Source organism: Pleurodeles waltl, chromosome 7 (genome assembly GCF_031143425.1).
Source record: "Pleurodeles waltl isolate 20211129_DDA chromosome 7, aPleWal1.hap1.20221129, whole genome shotgun sequence".
In the NCBI taxonomy this organism is placed as follows: domain Eukaryota; kingdom Metazoa; phylum Chordata; class Amphibia; order Caudata; family Salamandridae; genus Pleurodeles; species Pleurodeles waltl.
This window is the reverse complement of record NC_090446.1, coordinates 813,157,663-813,179,324: the sequence shown is the minus strand read 5'-3', so window position 1 is coordinate 813,179,324 and position 21,662 is coordinate 813,157,663. Positions and strand designations below refer to the sequence as shown.

The following is a 21,662-nucleotide window of genomic DNA, read 5'->3' as shown; positions in this document are numbered from 1 at the left end:
ATTGCCTGCCTTGTGCAGCTACCTATCGGTATGTAAAATACTCAGAAACCTATGTTTTAATATTACCTAAGTGGGTACCACCTACTTAAACTAAAATGTGATGCAGTTTTTATTGCTATTTGTGGATCCATACTTTTTTTGTGAAATATAGGGCCTGATGTACAAAGCCATTTAGCATTTTTTAATGATCCGAATTGCTATTTCGGACTATTAAGAAATGCTAAACGGGCTTTTGAGATGTAGAAAGCTCTGTAAGTGGTCACAAAACGTGATCTCTACCCAGTGGAAATCGCCATTTGTGATTCCCTAAATAGGATCGCAAATAGGGATTACCTATTTGTGATTCCTATTCACTTGTACAAAGCATTTCCTAAATGTGAAGTGGGCATTTAGGAAATGCAATTACCATCAACACCAAGTCAATGGTAACTATGTGCAATTTAAAAAAAGAAATCAAGGATTATTGTTTTAAAGTGCAATAGAGCACCCACATGTCTCTAGGGCATGTGTGTGCTCTACATGTGCACAACTATTTTGAAATGCATCACAGGGGGGCTTTTGCCCATAGCCAAACTTGGTTTTGCATTTTCAAAATAGCAGTTTCTGAATAGAAAAACCTCTAGTTTTTAAATGGTAAACTGACCCATGGTAACATATGGCATGGGATGGAACTAGTTGATTGTTGAATCCCTATTAGGAAATCAGTAATTTCATACATATAATTTTGCATTTCCTAAATAGCTTTTTCTATGGATTTGCTATTTAGGAAATGCTAAATTGCATTTTGATACAACTGGCCCATTGTTTCTAAACCATAATTTTACCAGAATTCACAAATAGTTGTTCAATTTAGCCATCCCATTACACAAATGTTGTTTGAGGCTGACATGATTAGATTAGGATTTTAGTAAATGTTCCTGCTGTTGTAGCTATATTGAAATGTCTTACCCATGCCAACCCAAGAAGAACAACCAGAAGACAGAATACAGCTGCCAAATGCAGTAATGCATTTAAATTCTCAAAAAGGTTGAACTGGACTTGTCCCAGAAGCATGCAGTCTTTAAAAGTGGGATTGACACTAATAAGTGCAAAGACAGTCCAACTATTTCACTAATGGTGGGCATATTTATGCACCTGTACATCTTCTCTTATTGAGAAATACATTCATGAACATTGCTGTTCTGTGAGTTCAGTTTGCACCATTGCTTATTTCCTAAAAGAATGAGTGCTAGTGCCTAGAGCCCTGCCCAAAAGCTCACAGTCAGCACTACTAAAAGTCGATGTGCCTAATACCAAGGCTGCATAGTCTTGAATCCACCTCGTGCCTCTTTACTCCGATATCAGACACTCCCTGCCCCTTTATCTCACTCTTGCATATTGCTGCTTTCATGGTGGGACTGGCCTATAGGGCAATCAGACAGTTCTGGATGTGCCGGTCTGACAGGTCAGTGTGGGGGCAAGCTTTGTAGCAGTTTATGGGCCTGTTATATGGCCAGGTAGGACAGCTTTTTTGTTTATTTCCCTATTACCACAAGCATTGCCAGCAGCAAACTGAAATTAATGCAATCTCCCGTACCTTGCAAAACAACTATAACATATGCTTTTATAAATACAAAACGGGACTGATTAGCAAATGCAGTCGACTTTTTTATGCTATCTGGTTCCCTAATGGGGGTGTCACTTTTATTTTGGTTCCTGACCTATTTTTTGTCCCAGTCCAACCTTGCCTGCTTTGTCCCTTTGTGACAGTATTTCTGTTCTCTCTTCTACCTTCTTTCTTCTTTGTGTGTTTCTCACTCTCTTGCGCTTTGTAAATGTCTTATGAGGAAAAACAAGTGCAAGTCCCCAAAAAGGAGTGAAAATGTGCCCCTCTGGCAACTGCTGGCTAAAATTAAGCACTGGTTCATACCCACTTGGCTCAATTCCACATATATTACCAAAAAGACGAAGCTTTGAAATATAGCTTGTTCCTATTAATGTAAAGACATAACGTTTCTAGGTTGACTAGCAAACGTTTTCATGTGCATACAAATCCATTCAATTTGGATTGGAAATATCTCCTGCAAATATTTGGTATCAACCAAGAGAGCTAACGTTCTGTAATCCTAGTCATGTTTAACTTACTCAGGTGCTATTCATTCATGTATAGTTAGGGAAATTAGATAAATAAGTGTACTTCTGTTCCGTTCTTCTTTATTCTGAAATACATAGCTTTCCTTATATATTCTGGCATTTTTTACCCAAACTTCTAATTTTCAATTTTGGTTTCATTTGGCAAGAATAAAAAAATTATTTACAATTCTTGCGAATGTCAGACTTTTGATGTTAAGCACTATGTATAAATTACTATAGTTCATTACTTTGTGGGTGTTTATGAAGTGTTAATTGCACGTCTTTGGCTGCTTCTCTGATATTGCCTTTCTTATTGCTACATATATTGGAATTTCTACACCCCTGTTGCTACATTAGAAGTTATTCAAATTCTACTTCTAAATTAGTTACAACAATATGGGAATAAATTATGCATGAGTAACTTCGATTTTTTTTTTAGCTCGTCACGGGTATCTTTGACATTTCTAGCACTGGGGATCACATTGAAATCATGTATTTTTCTGTGAAAGTATCACACTAATAGGTTTACAAAAATGTGTGAGAACTGGTCGATTATTAGTTACATCACATCCATTGGAAATATATGTGGAAGTTCACTGTGAGCAGATTAGTTTTTAAAAACGTGTAATCAAGATAAGTTAATTTAAAATTATTATAGTGTGGTTTTGCTCCCTAGAGTGACTGCATATTTTTAGTCACTATTATCCCAGCCTTTAAAAGGCTTGCAGGTATTTGTGAATTTGCCATATCCAAATGTGTTCACCCTGTAGCGAAATCTGCAACTTTCATTGGATTGTAAACCCTTCTTTATCAGCCCTGGTGGCTTACACAACCCAGACCTTCCCTCTTTTGCACATATACCTTCTTCACACCAATCAATGCATTATGGGACACTCATTTATGCTCATGAAAGCAGATATGAGTTAGTATTCAAAGAGTTTCAACGTACTGTAGAGTAAAAGTATCACAATCATGTGTGTGGTGGATTATATGTAACATTGCATTTCGACCTCCAACAAGGATCACCTTCATGCTATGAGGGTGTTGCAGACAGTGGTGGTTTCTCTTCAAGGGTGTCGGGGCTCCGCCCCCTTTACATTCTCGGTGAAAAATAATGCATGGAAGCAAAGCTGAAACTGCTTCCTTAAAACAATTTGTGAACACAGTGTATATACATGTTAAATTATCTTTCTAAGGCTGCTCTACACTACGAACTGTACTCCTTGCAGTGATGACAATGGAGTGACGCTTTCCTGGGCAGGCACAAAGTCTAGAGAATTTTGCTGGGCTGACAATCTCACATCCCTGAGGCCTGTGAGGTCACAACTCGGCAAAGACACTGCATCAAGGTTCAGTCTCCACCCCCTGATGACGTGGAGGTAGAGTTAGCTCTGGGCGTTTCAGATTCAAGCCCTCGAGCTCTCGGCCTCCACGTCAGTCAGTGAGAGGAGACCATTGTCACCACACCCTTTTCCAACTCGTCACAGGGTGGGGTGGTACCAGACCCTGTGACGAGTGGGGTAGAGACTACAAGCAGGAAGCCAGGAAATCGAGTGTGCGCAGTGTGTGAGCTGGACTTTTGAAGACACACTGCGCAGACTTGAGGTGCTGCTTCCCACGCTGCAGTTTATGCTGGATGCCTTTTGAGCTCCGGTATGCCTTAGATTTACTGCCAGCAAGCAGACTCGTGGGGACAGTGAAGCAAAGAGCAAGGTGTTGCACATTGCATGTGCGTGTGTTTATTTTAACTAGTCAGTCCGGACTCGCCTGGCTTGAAGCTTCCCTCCATGTCACCAGGTGAGGCAACAAAAATGTCAGCTGGGGTCATAAATAATGTGAAAGGGTGAATGGGTGTATGTGTGAGTGAATGGATGGATGGCTGATGGATGGATGTGTGAGTGAAAGGGTGGGTGGATGGATGTATGAGTGAAAGGGTGGATAGATGGGTGAGTAAACAGTTGGAGGGTAAAAGTGAAAGGATGGATGTAGGATGGATGAGTAAAAGAATGGATGGATGAGTGAAAGAGAGGATGGATGGATGGGTAAAAGGGCGAATGGATGATTAAGTTCAAGAATGGATGATGGATGGATGAATGAAAGAGAGGGTGAAAGGGTAGGAGGATGGATGAGTGAAAGTGTGGATTGATGATGAGAGAAATTATGGATGCTTGAGTGAGTGAAAGTATGGATGGTTGAGTGAAAAGTCAGATGGATGGATGTGTGAGTGAAAGGGAGGATGGATGGATGGATGAATGAAAGGGTGGATGGATGGGTGAGTAAAAGGGTGGGTGGGTATATGAGTGAAAGGATGGATGTAGGATGGGTGAGTAAAAGAATGGATTGGTGAGTAAAGAAAGGATGGATGAGTGAAAGAGAGGGTGGATGGGTGGATGGATGGATAAAATGGTGGATGGATGAATACATTAAAAAATGGGTGGATGAATGAAAGAGAGGGTGAAAGGGTAAATGTATGGATGGGTGGATGAGTGAAAGGGTGGATGGATGATGAGAGAAGGTATGGATGGTTGAGTGATGGTATGGATGGATGGAGTGAAAGTGTGGATAGATGGATGAACGAAGGAATGCACAGATGAGTGAAAGGATGGATGAGTAGAAGAAGGAATTGATGAGTGAAAGTGGGTCGATGCATAGATTAAAGGGTGGATGGGTGGATGAGTGAAAAAATGGATAGATGAGTGAAAGGGAGGGTAGATAGATGGATTAAAGAGTGAATTGTTGGGTGAGTGAAAGGTGGATGGATAGGTGGATAATGGATGGATGGATGGAAAGATTATGAGAGATAAAATGATGGATGGATGAGTGAAAGGATGGCTGAGTGAAAGTATGGATGGATGAGTGAAAGGGAAGGTGGATTGATAAATGGATTAAAGGGTGGATAGATGGATGAGGGAAATAACGGATGGATGAGTGAAAGGTAGGGTCAATGGATTGATGAAAGGGTGGATGGATGAATGAGTGAGTGACTGAAAAGATGGATGTGTGAAAGGATGGATGAATTATAGGTGCATGGATGGATAGGTTTGATGGCTACATATTGAGATGAATGGATAGACTGGAAATGTATGGGTGTTCGGACAGAATGTGAAAGACTGAATGATGGATGAAAGAATGAATGAATGACAGAATGAAATGGTGGATATCAGCAGGCGAATGGAAGGAGGAAATGGGGAATGGATACAATTAAAACAGGATCGCTCTTTTGGGAAGGGATGTGATGACTTGCTTTGTTTGCTTGGTGCCATATAGTAAGAGCTTTTGTTCGAAGTGTGTGGTGTTTCAATTTTCTGGCTTCTCCCTTGAACCAGCCACAGAGCAGATATAGTGAACGCTGGGCCAGAAGTCCCCAAAGGGCATGCAAACCCATTAAAACTCCTGCACGGCAAGGTGCCAAGTGTGCGCACAGTTATGGTCGAAAAAACATGCCAAACACGGTATATGTTGAAACTGCCCATGAACATGTTTAGGGGGCAGTGATGGATTCATCCATTAGTGCAAACATGTTGTGTGGCCAGGGAGACAGATTCTCTCCAGACACCATCTTAGTGTTGGTGTAAAAACAGACAGTACAATTAACATGATATATGTGATTTAAAACCATGCTAACCAATGTAGTGCACATAATACTCTATAGGATAACATGTAGTGGGTGTACTAAAGTAATCACGTAATATTGCAAAGGAAAGCTGATTCTTCACTAGCCCCCATCCGCTGATCAGTGTTAAGTAGCCCCCAATAATGTGGAAATAACATGGATTGTACTTAGGAAAATGGGTTGGTGCCAAATTGAAAACACTGAAATGGTGACTAGCATCCCAAAAATTGCCATGCTCCTCACCCCCCACAATGTGAACCTCTTCCTCCCCCCACCCCGGGCCAAGCCCAGCCCCACCACTCTCAAACTTCACCAACCGCCACTGGTTGCAGACCATGTACCTTACACGTGAAGTGATTATGAAGTAGTATAAAGAAGTAGGTGCCATTGTTGTTTGCATGCTGGTAGAAGTTTGAAAACTATTGGTAAAACCATAAACTCTATATGAGGTGTGTTCATGAATGTTAGTTGGCCACTACTCCAGTGAGAGAGTTACGTAATTGTGGCCATATTGAAATGTTTATTACTGACTGCGGCAATAGGCTTCACATTTCATCTTTAGTTTGTCATTCAACCCATTACACCAAAGGACCATTGATGTTTATTTAAGCACAAGAGAGGAGAGGGCAAACCTTTGTAACATAGCTTCAAAGCGAGTTAATCAATGGCATTATGATGAGAACATGGGTCACCACTGCCTTCTGATAAGCCGCGGACATTCCTGGTCCTAATCACATCAGGGAAACTCAACATAGAAAATATATTTGAGTTTAATTTAGAGTGAGGAATCAATTCAACATAGAACAGTGTCTCCTATAAAAAAAAAATCACTTTATTATTCAGGATAATGATGTGCGTCACGTGTACCACAGTTGCTCAACTATGGAGCAAATTCAAGACCTTTTCTTAGTTTGATACTATCTTTCAGGAGAAACAGGCTGACGTGTTCTCCCTAAATTTCTAAACTTCAAACCTTCAATTTAGACGCACTTCAAAGCTGAACAGGGAGAATGTTGTTTCATTGACCACATGTCACTACTTCTGGGTAGTAAGAGCTTAGAATACACCGTCCCATTATTCTAATGAAGATCAAATGAGGTGCAGCAGATGGGAATGGCATTTGGCATTGAATCATTCTCTTTTATATTGCAACTGGTTTATTTTCTGCATTGAATGAATATAACTCTGAATTAGTTGGTAATCATCATATCAGCTTTGTTCTTCATGAATAAACGTGGGAATGTCTTACACGAAGCAACCCTTCATCAGTAAAGGTCTTGAGGGAATCTTCTGCAAATGATGTCCTTCTATTGTAAGCATTTAGCAGAAATGCTCTGTAAGATCGCATCCTATTAGGTTGTTTTAAAAGTGGAGAAGAAATGGGGTTTTATGGAACCTCAGTAGTATTTCACAGGTAATGACAAGTAAGGTTTGGATATCTCTGTATTTCGGTAAAAAAAAAAAATTTCAAGTAAGAAAGTAAAAAAAAGAAAATAACGTTCTGAAAAGTGGTATTTTGTTGCCACTGTTATTCCTAAAACAGTTACAAATCTGCTCCTGCAGGTTTCCAGTTTCTTATGAGTAGTAGAACAGATTTCTTATTCTTTGGACTTCACACTTCCCACATACAGGATCTGAGTTACTCATATGGAAACGAATGTCTGTTAATAGCAAGAAATATACATTTCTACTGCTAGAGGATGCTATTTGTGCTTTTAAGTCGGATATACACCTCTAAATAGCTTTGTCAATGGGCCCTTTTTCGCCATCATTAAACAAGGGACTATCTTAAAGAAGCAAGACACTTCTCTTCTCTTTGTAAGAAGTGAGGTATAAATATTTGTAGGATGTTATCAGAAACAATGCAGGAGGCAGTGGTGTAAGTGTACAGGATTTAGTCCTAATAACACAGCCAACATCACATCCACATCTACAGTTTGTAATCTGTACAAGAAACTGTTTTTTCGTCAAAATATAACCTGAAATTGCCTTACATGGGCAGTGAAACAATGTCCTACTCCTCTAATAATCAATTAGATCGGTCTTTGTGGGTACAGGATTTTCTCCTCTGAGAAAAGGGAAATCCTCACTCGTCCTTACTTTTGGCTCTCCAAAGGACAAAGGCTGATCTTCTGAGTATCTCCTGCAGCCCTTCCTAGTGTAGGAGTTCTGGTAAGGGACAGGTAGTTCTAATCATCAGGCGGCACCTAATTGGATAGAGGAAACTTCGACAAGCCACTGCAGTGCTGTAGCCATTTCTGATTAGTTTCTAGTCTGGAGAAGCCCCGTCTTGCTTTAAAGGTCATACCCCCCCTTTCCATAGCATTTTGCTGAATCACTGCTGTAAGGCTGAAGGTTTGGAAAGTGGGGCTGCGAATGCAGAAGCCCCAATAACAAGTCTGCGTATTCATTTTCCCAAAGAGGAAATTATCTCCCTGTGCCAGGGACATAAGGAGAATGGCAAGGGAATGGGGAGAACAGAACCTGAGGGCCTACTACCCAATGGGTAAGAGCCACCCACACTACTGTAGAGATCTCATGGTGTACCATCAGTGTTAATACCATACTAGGTAGAAATAGGCCATTGCAGTACAGACAGTTCATTCCAGAAGCACTCGATAGGGCAAGACATATATTTGCGGACGGCTCCACACATTCGCAGTCTGCGACTGAATGATATCAGGTTGTTTAAATGACCAGTAGAGGAAAGGAAGGAACTAAACAGGCAGATCCTCCACAATAACTAAAATAACCAAGTCATTGGTGCCCAGATGACTAGAGTGTAAATAATTTGTGTAACCTATATGCAGGCGAACCTCTTCATTATAGGATGGAAGCCCTCACCCACCCAGAGGTGGGCTTCGACCCTGATTAAGCAAGGAAGCTCTTGAGGATGGAATTTTGTCCAATGCAATCGACATGGAACCACAGTGAACTGGTGTGGCTATAATAGAACATCCACTGCTTAGGTTGAATTATTTGTGATCCTATAACTGATACAAATCGATACATTTACAAGTATTTCCTTTATAATTCCAATGTGTCTCTATTTCTTTCTCCTGCTGGCGGTCTCACACACACATCCACGCGCACACACACACATACACACACTCTCACACAACCCGCTTGAAATACGAGCCTGCGATAAAGTGGCAACACCACAAGGTGACATTAAACAATATATTTTCCTTTTACCCAGCATATATGATACAAACCACTCCTTGTAAGGGAAACCAAAAGGGGTGCCAAGCGATGTGACGTCAGATAATGTTGTAACCTGGCAGAGTATTGTGATGTCAGAGGATTTTGTGGCCGGGCAGAGCACTGTTATGACAGAGGAATTCATGATCAGGTATAGAATTGTGATGTCAGAAGGTTTTGTAACCACGCAGAGCATTGTGATGCCGAAAGTCTTTGTGATCAGCCATATAATTGGGATGCCAGCGGATTTTGCGACCAGACAGAGCATTGTCGTGTCAGAGGTTTTTGTGACTAGGCATAACATGTTGTTGGCATAGGATTTTCTAACCATAAAGTGCACTGTGAAGATAGAGAATTTCGTAACCGGACAGAGCATTGTGATATCAGAGAGAGAGAGAATGATTTGGTGACATTTGCTGAGATGTTACGATTATCCTGCTACCATTTTCGTGAGGTGCAGTACCACAGATGTTTAGTGTCTCTGATATTAATGTGTTTTTACTCCATGAATGTAAAAGACTTGATGAATCGAATTATCTGTCTATTGGGTTTTACGTGCCCCCTCTTATTATTTCACTTTACATTTCTCACTTTTGCAGAATGTCCCGTTGTTAAAAAAAAAAAAAAGTGTGACTTCTCCCTGCTATTCCAAATCGCAGCCTCACCCTTTTTGTTGTCACTTTAACAAGTGTCATGTGTTAGGCTGTGTCAGCGCGATATGCTGGATGCTGCCTCTCCTGCATGCGTTGAGCTGTGATAAGAATCTGCACAGCATCTTGATGCTTTTTAAGCTTGAACTGGTGAAAGGGTCCTATAAGAGATATAGGAAACTTTCAATACAGATGTCTCCTCTAGAATCCGATAAACTCCTGATGGCGTACATATGTCCATGTTTAAGATTTGCTAAAGGATGATGGCCATTTTCAGTCATGTATTGGACGACTCTTGCCTTTTAACATTTGAGCAGCGACACCTAGACTCCGGTGATTTTATTGATGTTTTTCCTTCTTTGCAGACCTCAGAATCTATGTCTGGATCAGGGACTCTTTTACTTATCTTCTTCCTTTCATTTAACCAGATGGATGTCCGGATTTGTGCAATGGCAACGGGAGATGCGCACTCGGTCAGAACAGCTGGCAATGTATCTGCCAGACCGGCTGGAGAGGGTCCGGATGCAATGTTGCCATGGAAACCTTGTGCGCTGATAACAAGGATAACGAGGGAGGTGAGCAAAAGTCTTCCAATTCCCAGTCCCCAAAGAACAGAGGTTTATATATGCTCTTTAGTCATGAGTCATTTTACCACAGACCAACCACTCTGATACTAAACTGGAATACTGATGGGGTGGGAAGCGGAGATGAAGAGGCCACAGCAATACACCAGGCTGTACACAGAATGCAATCACATGAAGGTGGCAAAAATGCAAGCAAAAGCATCAGGAGATGTGAAATCAATAAGTACAAAGACATCGCATAGTGTTAGTGTCCACTAGCACCCTATTAGCTAGAAAGACATTCGCTATATCAGTTGCTTTACATTTTGTGTAGAATGTCCCACTTCCGTCATCGTACTTTACGTCATCGTACTTTACATGTTTCACATTTTCTAAATGTGGTGCCTCGCCAGGAAATACACTTACTTATGCTCACTTGATACAGTTGTTTAAGACAGGTCTCCTCTGAAATTGAGGAGTATAGGATGAACATAGGTATCACTTACTCCCACACATTTTCTCTTTGTCTTTTTTTAGTTCCTGTTCAATGACGAAGTTAGGTCTGTGTATTTGCTGAAAATATTAAAAAAAGGCAGTAGCACTTACCATAATCTGCGCTGATATATACAATTATATTTAAAGCAGGTTAATTGAGTACTAGGAATCAAGACACCCTACTCATTGTTACTGCCTATTTTTTCTGCTGTCCCTTGACTGTAGTCAACATCACAAGGAATGTGTCATTTCACTGGATCATGGATGTGCTGCTTGGGCAGTCTATATAGCAAACTTAGAAGCCATTCTACACCACATTCTGGATTGATTCATAAATTAATACTTTGAACCCCTTCTTTAGGCACTCCAATGGACACCCCCAGTTGGCCTTTCTTTGTTGTATCGGTTTGAGCATGTTGTTTGTTCTACTTTTGCTGCTAGAGCTCTGCTATAATCAGCAGGGGTTTGAGCGGTTCTGCTTCGTGAGCCTCAGTTGCCTTTATCCCAAATGCTGCGGATTGCAGCAGGAAGAACCATGCACTCGGACTCCTCGGAGCGGCAGCATAATACATCATATCTGGTTTTGCAGCTCAAGTGTTGTGCTTGCGGTTCTGAATAGTTCTTTGTTCGCTTCTTCACATTCCATGTTCTCTTAACAATCCTCTAATAATACAAGCCGAAAGATCTCTTAGAAATGCCTGGTGCTACAGGAACTATTAGCCGCTCATTAGCGCCAAGGAATGGACAAGTTGAGTTTTCCAGCTGACAAGGCCATAATGTACAATGGTGAGCTCCTCACTAGAGGCGGTATGTTATTTCATTAGAGCGGCCGTCGAGGGAAGGACGCAGGCTCTCTGTAAATGTTGGAGAGGCAAGGTGAGCAGCACTTGACAGACCATCTGGCTTGTGATGCCCTCTCTGCCCTTGCTCTTAAAAGATTTTCTTGAATCCTGCGCGTCTAATCCATTCCACGCATCATCAGTTGTCGCTGACAGTGATACGTCTGCACTCTGTCATGCAGCAAGTTCTGGGAAGAAATCAGGCAAGCTGCAGAAAAAGAGTTTCTTAGCAAAAGACCATTCTCATTCCACTTGAAATTTTACAGTGTATGTTCACTCCAGTATTGTGCAGTGGCTCCATGGAGCAAAGTTTCGGGTAGCTTACTATTATATTGTCAAGGAAATATATATCATTTTTCTTAGGCTACACAACACAGGTACAGAAAATTAGCTTTCAAAGAAAAAAGAACTCAGATTACTTTTCAAAATCGCATTAAAGTAGGTCTTTTTGATTTAAAATTCCAATTTAAAAAAACTATTGAGAAAAGGAATTAAAGGCAGAGGCATTTGTTATCTGAAGTTGATACTTTGGGATTCATAAGGTACCTTACTTTAGATTGCTGTAAAATGGTTGTATAAATCAACTTCTATTCTTCTAAAATCTGATCAAGGTGCTGTGCATTTACCAGGAGTCACCTTCTTGAACTGGGCAAAACAGTTGGAGTCTTCGTCATTTTGTCTTCAAAAACATTCAGAATACCTTAAATATGCTTCATTATTTGTTTTGGTGTTGGGATTTTCATCCTTACTTTGCAGTTGCAAGGAAAACCAAGCACTGTCAAAGGTGAGAGTTCCAGGGTCCAACTGACTAAGTAGGGCACTGGGTACCCACTGTGCACAGAAACATGGCCCCTTATGCCTGCTAAACTCTGTTTATGAAATTGACAGATGAATCAAAGCTTAGTTCATAGGAGGTGGTGTAGCATGTAGTTGTAATAAAAATGTGAATGTCCAACCAGAGCTCGTCTTTTTGTAAACATGCAACAATTTACTGCATAATGGGATACAATAGTAAAAACCGGATTAAAGGAACCAAAGTTCTTGTTTATTAATGTTTTACGTAAAATGAAAACGTTCCAAACAATTACAAAGCACCCCTGGTGGCAGTAGTCGAGGGCCTTGTGAGTTTCTGGTCAAGCTAAAGAAATATAATAGATTTACAATGGCTATGAAGATCACATTTAAAAAACCAGACTAGCAAAATTGACACAGCAATTAGACTGCAAACAATACAGACATGAGCCAGGAAAATGTTGCAATGATCATTACATTCTCACAAAGTTAGTACATTTCTGAAAATTAGAAACATACAACCTTGCAACGAAGAAACAGATCAAAATCTGGCCCTGAATGGCAGTGGTGTGTGAGCCAAATAGAACAAAGGTCACACTCTGGGACTACTCAGTCTTTCTCTATTCAATTTTATTCTATACACTTGTTCACATCTAGAGTCCATGGCCTTTCTTGGGGCTTCCACACAGGCTTTGTCAGCAGAAGTAATAGGGCAGGTCAGAGGAGCCTTAGCTGGGCTTCATTTGCTTGTGTTCTAGATAAGAGGAAATGGGTAGCAGTCAGCTCCGTGGTTGGTGACAACAGAGGAGAGACAGGTGGCTCATAAGCATTGAACCGCAATATCTCTTACGTTGATTCGCCCTCCATTAGGTTACAACAGAACTTAGGTATCTGAATGATTTTAGCTTCTTGTTTCTTCCAAATGTTGTTTTTTTTTTATTAGGGATTTTTTAATTATGTCATTTTGACATACACTTGGTGTCGCTTTTTATATCTTTAAAGAGCACCGGGAGACATCAGGTAAATCCCCAGACAGGAGAAGTCAGGTAGATCCCCTATGCTGCCTCTTGGACATGCATGAAGACAACTTCCTAGTGCCAAGTGACTCTGTTGGGAGAACCTGGCACCTTCACCACTTCACTGATTTGCTTCTCCACAAACGATGTTTATTCCACGAGATTCCCATGCTTCCAAGTTTAGGAAGACAGAAAGATGGGTGGTTGAATCGTCTGCCTTGAGTTACTGGGGATGGCTTAGGGATAGCCTGTTTTGCTGGTCTGATTAAACACATATTTCTGAAGATCTCCCTGACAAGGGATGTTTGAAGACTCCACTCATGCAAATTATCTAGGTTTTATGGATGCCAGGCAGAGTTGTGGAAAACTCTGCATTCTATAGAGAAGTTAGAAGTTGGGAAGGATGCACCAACCAAGGACCAAAAGCCTAGGGAACTTTTATGGGGAGCAACGTTTTCTAGTGAGTCTCACTAACAACATACTTAGGTTTTTCCAACTCACTGACAAGGACAAATAAGACCCAAAAGGGGGTCTCTCACTGCAGCAGTCATAGACACGCGGACACCCAGCAAAACAGCATGTTGCAACGGATTAATCCACTTCAGCCATTGCCAAACTACACTGTGAATGACAACCTTCTGCTTTTTCAGACGTAGCACATCCATATACAAAGTAACTCAAATCAGTTCCAGCGACTACTATGAGAAAGTGTTTTTTTTGTGACCAAACTTATTTTTTGCTTTTAACCGCTTAGGTGCGGGTGTCGGCCACTGGCCGACGCCCACACACCCTCCCTGGTGCGGGTCACGACCAGTGGCCGACACCAGGAAGGGTATCAATAAATCCTCGGGTGCGTCGCACCCGAGGATTTATATTTTTTTTTAACCCCCCCCCCGGGAGACACGGAAGCTTCCGTGTCTCCCCCCACCCCCCCCACCCGCCCCTTTGTGACGTCAGCGCGCCTCGCGGCGCGCTGACGTTGCAAAGGTGTTTTCCCCATCAAAGCAGGAAGCAGCCTTGCAGCCGCTTCCTGCTTTGATGGGGAAAACGGCCTTTCTCACGTTCGGGAAGGCCTCGTAAGAAAGGGGACTGTCTCCCCTTTCTTACGAGGCCTTCCTGAAAGTGTTTCCTGGCCCCCGATCGCAGCACAGCTGCGATCGCGCCCCCTCCCCCCAGGGGATTGTTTTTTTTTTTTTTTTTAAATAATAAAAAAAAAAAAAAAATGACAGGGGGTCGCCCGTGGGCAGGGTGACCCCCTGTGGGGGCAATTTTTTTTTTAGATGTTGTAGGGTTTCCCTGGGGGCCATTTTGGCCCCCAAGGAAACCATACAACAACTAAAAAAAATAGATCTATATATAGATCTATATTTATATATCTATGTAGATAGATATATCTATGTACATGGATATATCTATAGATATATCCATGTACATAGATATATATATATATATAGAGGTAGATCTATATATACCAAAGAGATTTATAAAGTGTGCTACTCACCTGTGAGGGTCTCAAGGCGCTTGGGGGGGGGCGGGGGAGGGAAAGGGGCTGGGAGGTTCACTGTTCGAAAAGCCAGGTTTTGAGGCCCTTCCTGAAAAGAAGTAGGTTTTGGGTCTTGCGAAGGTGGGTTGTGAGGGCGTTCCAGGTTTTGGGTGCAAGGTAGGAGAAGGATCTGCCCCCGGTGGTGGTGTGTTTGATGCGGGGGACAGAGGCGAGAGAGAGGTCAGCTGAGCGGACGTTTCGTGTGGGGGTGTGAAAGGTGACTCTCGTTGAGGTAGGCAGGGCCTGTGTTGTGGAGTGATTTGTGTGCGAGGATGAGGATCTTGAAGGTGATCCTTTTGTCAATGGGGAGCCAGTGGAGGGATTTGAGGTGTGGAGAGATGTGTTCGTGTCGGCGGAGGTCGAGGATGAGTCGTGCTGCTGAGTTCTAGATGCGTGTAGTTTGCGCTTGAGTTTTAGAGTGGTGCCGGCGTAGAGGGCGTTTCCGTAATCAAGCCTGCTGCTGATGTGTGCGTGAGTGACAGTTTTTCTGGTCTCTGTGGGGATCCATTTGAATGTTTTTCAGTATACGGAGTGTGTTGAAGCATGAGGAGGTGAGAGCGTTGATTTGTTGGGTCATCGAGAGGGAGGAGTCTAGGATGATGCTGAGGTTGCGTGCGTGGTTGGCGGGGGTGGGTGCAGGGCCTAGCGTGGTGGGCCACCATGAGGGGTCCCAGGTGTTTTTGTGTGGGCCAAAGAGGATTATTTCGGTTTTGCTTGAGTTGAGTTTCAGGTGATTGGCTGTCATATATATATCACTTTTGTCAATATGTGTGTGGTTTCCCTGGGGGGAAAAGGGTCCGACTTGTCTAGTGGCAGTTTTAGTGCCATAAAGAAGCGCAGAAGGTTTATATGCCTACTGCAAAGAGCAAATCTGTATTTTATGTAAATAGCTGAGTACATTAGCAAAGTCTATGGAGAGATGAAGGGCACTTTTGCTGGGTGGTAATGAGGGAATCCGAGGAGGAGGGAGTGGGAGCACCAATAATGATTGTTGGACTGGGCGCAGGAGGTGCTAAAGACTGTGACGAATGGTATGTGACAAGGTGTTTTTTGAGTGTCTTGAAAGTACGTGCTGATTGAGGGAAGAAGCGCAGGTAAGGTGGCCTCTACTGTTGCACGTATCTCACACACCATCGATTTTGTGACTGTCTACGTAGGCTAGTGTTTTAGAGCAACAGTTTAGCCAATAGCAGAGATGGCATCTTGATGGATGACTGCTGCCTACACTCGGGTTATAGAGGACCGCTCTGACATAGGATCAGAGACTGAGACATCAGATACTGAGACAGCATCTGAGGGATAGGACAATGGCGCAGACTCTGGGAGTGATTTTTCAGTCAGAGGAGTCCCATTCGATAACTCCTCTTCCAGTACATTATGAGGGAGGTGATGAGGACAGTCCTGCTGTCCCTTCGCAAGCTGTTTGTGCAACTGGGTAATAGTGGGTTAGGTCAACCCAGAGAGCATGTGAATGCGGCGGCAAGCAGAGAGAGAGTGCTCTCTTGGGAGCTCCCCAATTTAGTTCAGCCCCAAATTCCACCACCCAAATCATATTGTGGAGACATCAAAATTATCCATGGCAAAACAAACTGGTTTTGTAAGGCAGGCACCTGTGTTTTTGGTCCTGGATTCGGCGGCCATATAGAGAAACACACTAAACCCAAACATTTCTGGAAACTAGACATTCGGGGGAGTCCACAGAGGTGTGACTTGTGTGGCTTCCCCAAAGTTTTCTTACCCAGAATACCCTGCAAAGCTGAAATGTTGAAAAAAAACTCAATTTTTCTCGCATTTCTGTCACACAAACTACAGGAATATGCTGGGATCCACAATATTCCTACCACCCAGTGACTCCTCACCTGTCCTGATAAAAACACTACCCCACTTGAGTGCCTACACCTAGTGTCTGTGTCAGGAATGGATCACCCCAGGGTCAACAGCTGCCTCACGTAAGGACCAACATTGACCGTTGTGTGATCTATTCCTGTCGCAGGCACCAGGCCTAACCACACAAGTGAGGTATCATTTTTATCGGGAGGCTTGGGGGAACGCTGGGTGGAAGGAAATTTGTGGCTCCTCTCAGATTCCAGAACTTTCTGTCACCGAAATGTGAGGAAAACTTGTTTTTTTAGCCACTTTTTGAGGTTTGCAAAGGATTCTGGGTAACAGAACCTGGTCCGAGCCCCGCAAGTCACCCCTCCTTGGATTCCTCTAGGTCTCTAGTTTTCAGAAATGCACAGGTTTGGTAGGTTTCCCTAGGTGCCGGCTGAGCTAGAGGCCAAAATCTACAGGTAGGCACTTTGCAAAAAACAGCTCTGTTTTCTGTGATGTGTCCACGTTGTGTTTTGGGGCATTTCCTGTCGCGGGCGCTAGGCCTACCCACACAAGTGAGGTATCATTTTTATCGGGAGACTTGGGGGGACGCTGGGTGGAAGGAAATTTGAGGCTCCTCTCAGATTCCAGAACTTTCTGTCACCGAAATGTGAGGAAAACTTGTTTTTTTAGCCACTTTTTGAGGTTTGCAAAGGATTCTGGGTAACAGAACCTGGTCCGAGCCCCGCGAGTCACCCCATCTTGGATTCCCCTAGATCTCTAGTTTTCAGAAATGTACAGGTTTGGTAGGTTTCCCTAGGTGCCGGCTGAGCTAGAGGCCAAAATCTACAGGTAGGCACTTTGCAAAAAACAGCTCTGTTTTCTGTGATGTGTCCACGTTGTGTTTTGGGGCATTTCCTGTCGCGGGCGCTTGGCCTACCCACACAAGTGAGGTATCATTTTTATCGGGAGACTTGGGGGGACGCTGGGTGGAAGGAAATTTGAGGCTCCTCTCCGATTCCAGAACTTTCTGTCACCGAAATGTGAGGAAAACTTGTTTTTTTAGCCACTTTTTGAGGTTTGCAAAGGATTCTGGGTAACAGAACCTGGTCAGAGCCCCGCGAGTCACCCCATCTTGGATTCCCCTAGGTCTCTAGTTTTCAAAAATGTACAGGTTTGGTAGGTTTCCCTAGGTGCCGGCTGAGCTAGAGGCCAAAATCTACAGGTAGGCACTTTACAAAAAACAGCTCTGTTTTCTGTGATGTGTCCACTTTGTGTTTTGGGGCATTTCCTGTCGCAGGCGCTAGGCCTACCCACACAAGTGAGGTATCATTTTTATCGGGAGACTTGGGGGGACGCTGGGTGGAAGGAAATTTGAGGCTCCTCTCCGATTCCAGAACTTTCTGTCACCGAAATGTGAGGAAAACTAGTTTTTTTAGCCACTTTTTGAGGTTTGCAAAGGATTCTGGGTAACAGAACCTGGTCAGAGCCCCGCGAGTCACCCCATCTTGGATTCCCCTAGGTCTCTAGTTTTCAAAAATGTACAGGTTTGGTAGGTTTCCCTAGGTGCCGGCTGAGCTAGAGGCCAAAATCTACAGGTAGGCACTTTGCAAAAAACAGCTCTGTTTTCTGTGATGTGTCCACGTTGTGTTTTGGGGCATTTCCTGTCGCGGGCGCTAGGCCTACCCACACAAGTGAGGTATCATTTTTATCGGGAGACTTGGGGGGACGCTGGGTGGAAGGAAATTTGAGGCTCCTCTCCGATTCCAGAACTTTCTGTCACCGAAATGTGAGGAAAACTTGTTTTTTTAGCCACTTTTTGAGGTTTGCAAAGGATTCTGGGTAACAGAACCTGGTCAGAGCCCCGCGAGTCACCCCATCTTGGATTCCCCTAGGTCTCTAGTTTTCAAAAATGTACAGGTTTGGTAGGTTTCCCTAGGTGCCGGCTGAGCTAGAGGCCAAAATCTACAGGTAGGCACTTTGCAAAAAACAGCTCTGTTTTCTGTGATGTGTCCACGTTGTGTTTTGGGGCAATTCCTGTCGCGGGCGCTAGGCCTACCCACACAAGTGAGGTATCATTTTTATCGGGAGACTTGGGGGGACGCTGGGTGGAAGGAAATTTGAGGCTCCTCTCCGATTCCAGAACTTTCTGTCACCGAAATGTGAGGAAAACTTGTTTTTTTAGCCACTTTTTGAGGTTTGCAAAGGATTCTGGGTAACAGAACCTGGTCAGAGCCCCGCGAGTCACCCCATCTTGGATTCCCCTAGGTCTCTAGTTTTCAAAAATGTACAGGTTTGGTAGGTTTCCCTAGGTGCCGGCTGAGCTAGAGGCCAAAATCTACAGGTAGGCACTTTGCAAAAAACAGCTCTGTTTTCTGTGATGTGTCCACGTTGTGTTTTGGGGCATTTCCTGTCGCGGGCGCTAGGCCTACCCACACAAGTGAGGTATCATTTTTATCGGGAGACTTGGGGGGACGCTGGGTGGAAGGAAATTTGAGGCTCCTCTCCGATTCCAGAACTTTCTGTCACCGAAATGTGAGGAAAACTTGTTTTTTTAGCCACTTTTTGAGGTTTGCAAAGGATTCTGGGTAACAGAACCTGGTCAGAGCCCCGCGAGTCACCCCATCTTGGATTCCCCTAGGTCTCTAGTTTTCAAAAATGTACAGGTTTGGTAGGTTTCCCTAGGTGCCGGCTGAGCTAGAGGCCAAAATCTACAGGTAGGCACTTTGCAAAAAACAGCTCTGTTTTCTGTGATGTGTCCACGTTGTGTTTTGGGGCAATTCCTGTCGCGGGCGCTAGGCCTACCCACACAAGTGAGGTATCATTTTTATCGGGAGACTTGGGGGGACGCTGGGTGGAAGGAAATTTGAGGCTCCTCTCCGATTCCAGAACTTTCTGTCACCGAAATGTGAGGAAAACTTGTTTTTTTAGCCACTTTTTGAGGTTTGCAAAGGATTCTGGGTAACAGAACCTGGTCAGAGCCCCGCGAGTCACCCCATCTTGGATTCCCCTAGGTCTCTAGTTTTCAAAAATGTACAGGTTTGGTAGGTTTCCCTAGGTGCCGGCTGAGCTAGAGGCCAAAATCTACAGGTAGGCACTTTGCAAAAAACAGCTCTGTTTTCTGTGATGTGTCCACGTTGTGTTTTGGGGCATTTCCTGTCGCGGGCGCTAGGCCTACCCACACAAGTGAGGTATCATTTTTATCGGGAGACTTGGGGGGACGCTGGGTGGAAGGAAATTTGAGGCTCCTCTCAGATTCCAGAACTTTCTGTCACCGAAATGTGAGGAAAACTTGTTTTTTTAGCCACTTTTTGAGGTTTGCAAAGGATTCTGGGTAACAGAACCTGGTCAGAGCCCCGCGAGTCACCCCATCTTGGATTCCCCTAGGTCTCTAGTTTTCAAAAATGTACAGGTTTGGTAGGTTTCCCTAGGTGCCGGCTGAGCTAGAGGCCAAAATCTACAGGTAGGCACTTTGCAAAAAACAGCTCTGTTTTCTGTGATGTGTCCACTTTGTGTTTTGGGGCATTTCCTGTCGCAGGCGCTAGGCCTACCCACACAAGTGAGGTATCATTTTTATCGGGAGACTTGGGGGGACGCTGGGTGGAAGGAAATTTGAGGCTCCTCTCCGATTCCAGAACTTTCTGTCACCGAAATGTGAGGAAAACTTGTTTTTTTAGCCACTTTTTGAGGTTTGCAAAGGATTCTGGGTAACAGAACCTGGTCAGAGCCCCGCGAGTCACCCCATCTTGGATTCCCCTAGGTCTCTAGTTTTCAAAAATGTACAGGTTTGGTAGGTTTCCCTAGGTGCCGGCTGAGCTAGAGGCCAAAATCTACAGGTAGGCACTTTGCAAAAAACAGCTCTGTTTTCTGTGATGTGTCCACGTTGTGTTTTGGGGCATTTCCTGTCGCGGGCGCTAGGCCTACCCACACAAGTGAGGTATCATTTTTATCGGGAGACTTGGGGGGACGCTGGGTGGAAGGAAATTTGAGGCTCCTCTCCGATTCCAGAACTTTCTGTCACCGAAATGTGAGGAAAACTTGTTTTTTTAGCCACTTTTTGAGGTTTGCAAAGGATTCTGGGTAACAGAACCTGGTCAGAGCCCCGCGAGTCACCCCATCTTGGATTCCCCTAGGTCTCTAGTTTTCAAAAATGTACAGGTTTGGTAGGTTTCCCTAGGTGCCGGCTGAGCTAGAGGCCAAAATCTACAGGTAGGCACTTTGCAAAAAACAGCTCTGTTTTCTGTGATGTGTCCACGTTGTGTTTTGGGGCATTTCCTGTCGCGGGCGCTAGGCCTACCCACACAAGTGAGGTATCATTTTTATCGGGAGACTTGGGGGGACGCTGGGTGGAAGGAAATTTGAGGCTCCTCTCCGATTCCAGAACTTTCTGTCACCGAAATGTGAGGAAAACTTGTTTTTTTAGCCACTTTTTGAGGTTTGCAAAGGATTCTGGGTAACAGAACCTGGTCAGAGCCCCGCGAGTCACCCCATCTTGGATTCCCCTAGGTCTCTAGTTTTCAGAAATGCACAGGTTTGGTAGGTTTCCCTAGGTGCCGGCTGAGCTAGAGGCCAAAATCTACAGGTAGGCACTTTGCAAAAAACAGCTCTGTTTTCTGTGATGTGTCCACGTTGTGTTTTGGGGCATTTCCTGTCGCGGGCGCTAGGCCTACCCACACAAGTGAGGTATCATTTTTATAGGGAGACTTGGGGGGGCGCTGGGTGGAAGGAAATTTGAGGCTCCTCTCAGATTCCAGAACTTTCTGTCACCGAAATGTGAGGAAAACTTGTTTTTTTAGACACTTTTTGAGGTTTGCAAAGGATTCTGGGTAACAGAACCTGGTCAGAGCCCCGCGAGTCACCCCATCTTGGATTCCCCTAGGTCTCTAGTTTTCAAAAATGTACAGGTTTGGTAGGTTTCCCTATGTGCCGGCTGAGCTAGAAGCCATAATCCACAGGTAGGCACTTTGCAAAAAAACAGCTCTGTATTTTGTGAAAAAATGGGATGTGTCCACGTTGTGTTTTGGGG

General features: G+C 43.7%; 1 protein-coding gene across 1 annotated transcript in view; it reads left to right on the top strand.

The window, feature by feature from the left end:
• TENM2 (teneurin transmembrane protein 2) overlaps positions 1–21,662 on the top strand; it is a 1,257,685-nt gene that overhangs the window by 1,053,918 nt on the left and 182,105 nt on the right. Inside the window, exon 13 of the mRNA XM_069199351.1 lies at positions 10,005–10,151. Within this exon, the coding sequence (XP_069055452.1) occupies positions 10,005–10,151 (147 nt within the window). The remainder of the gene's footprint in view (positions 1–10,004; positions 10,152–21,662) is intronic.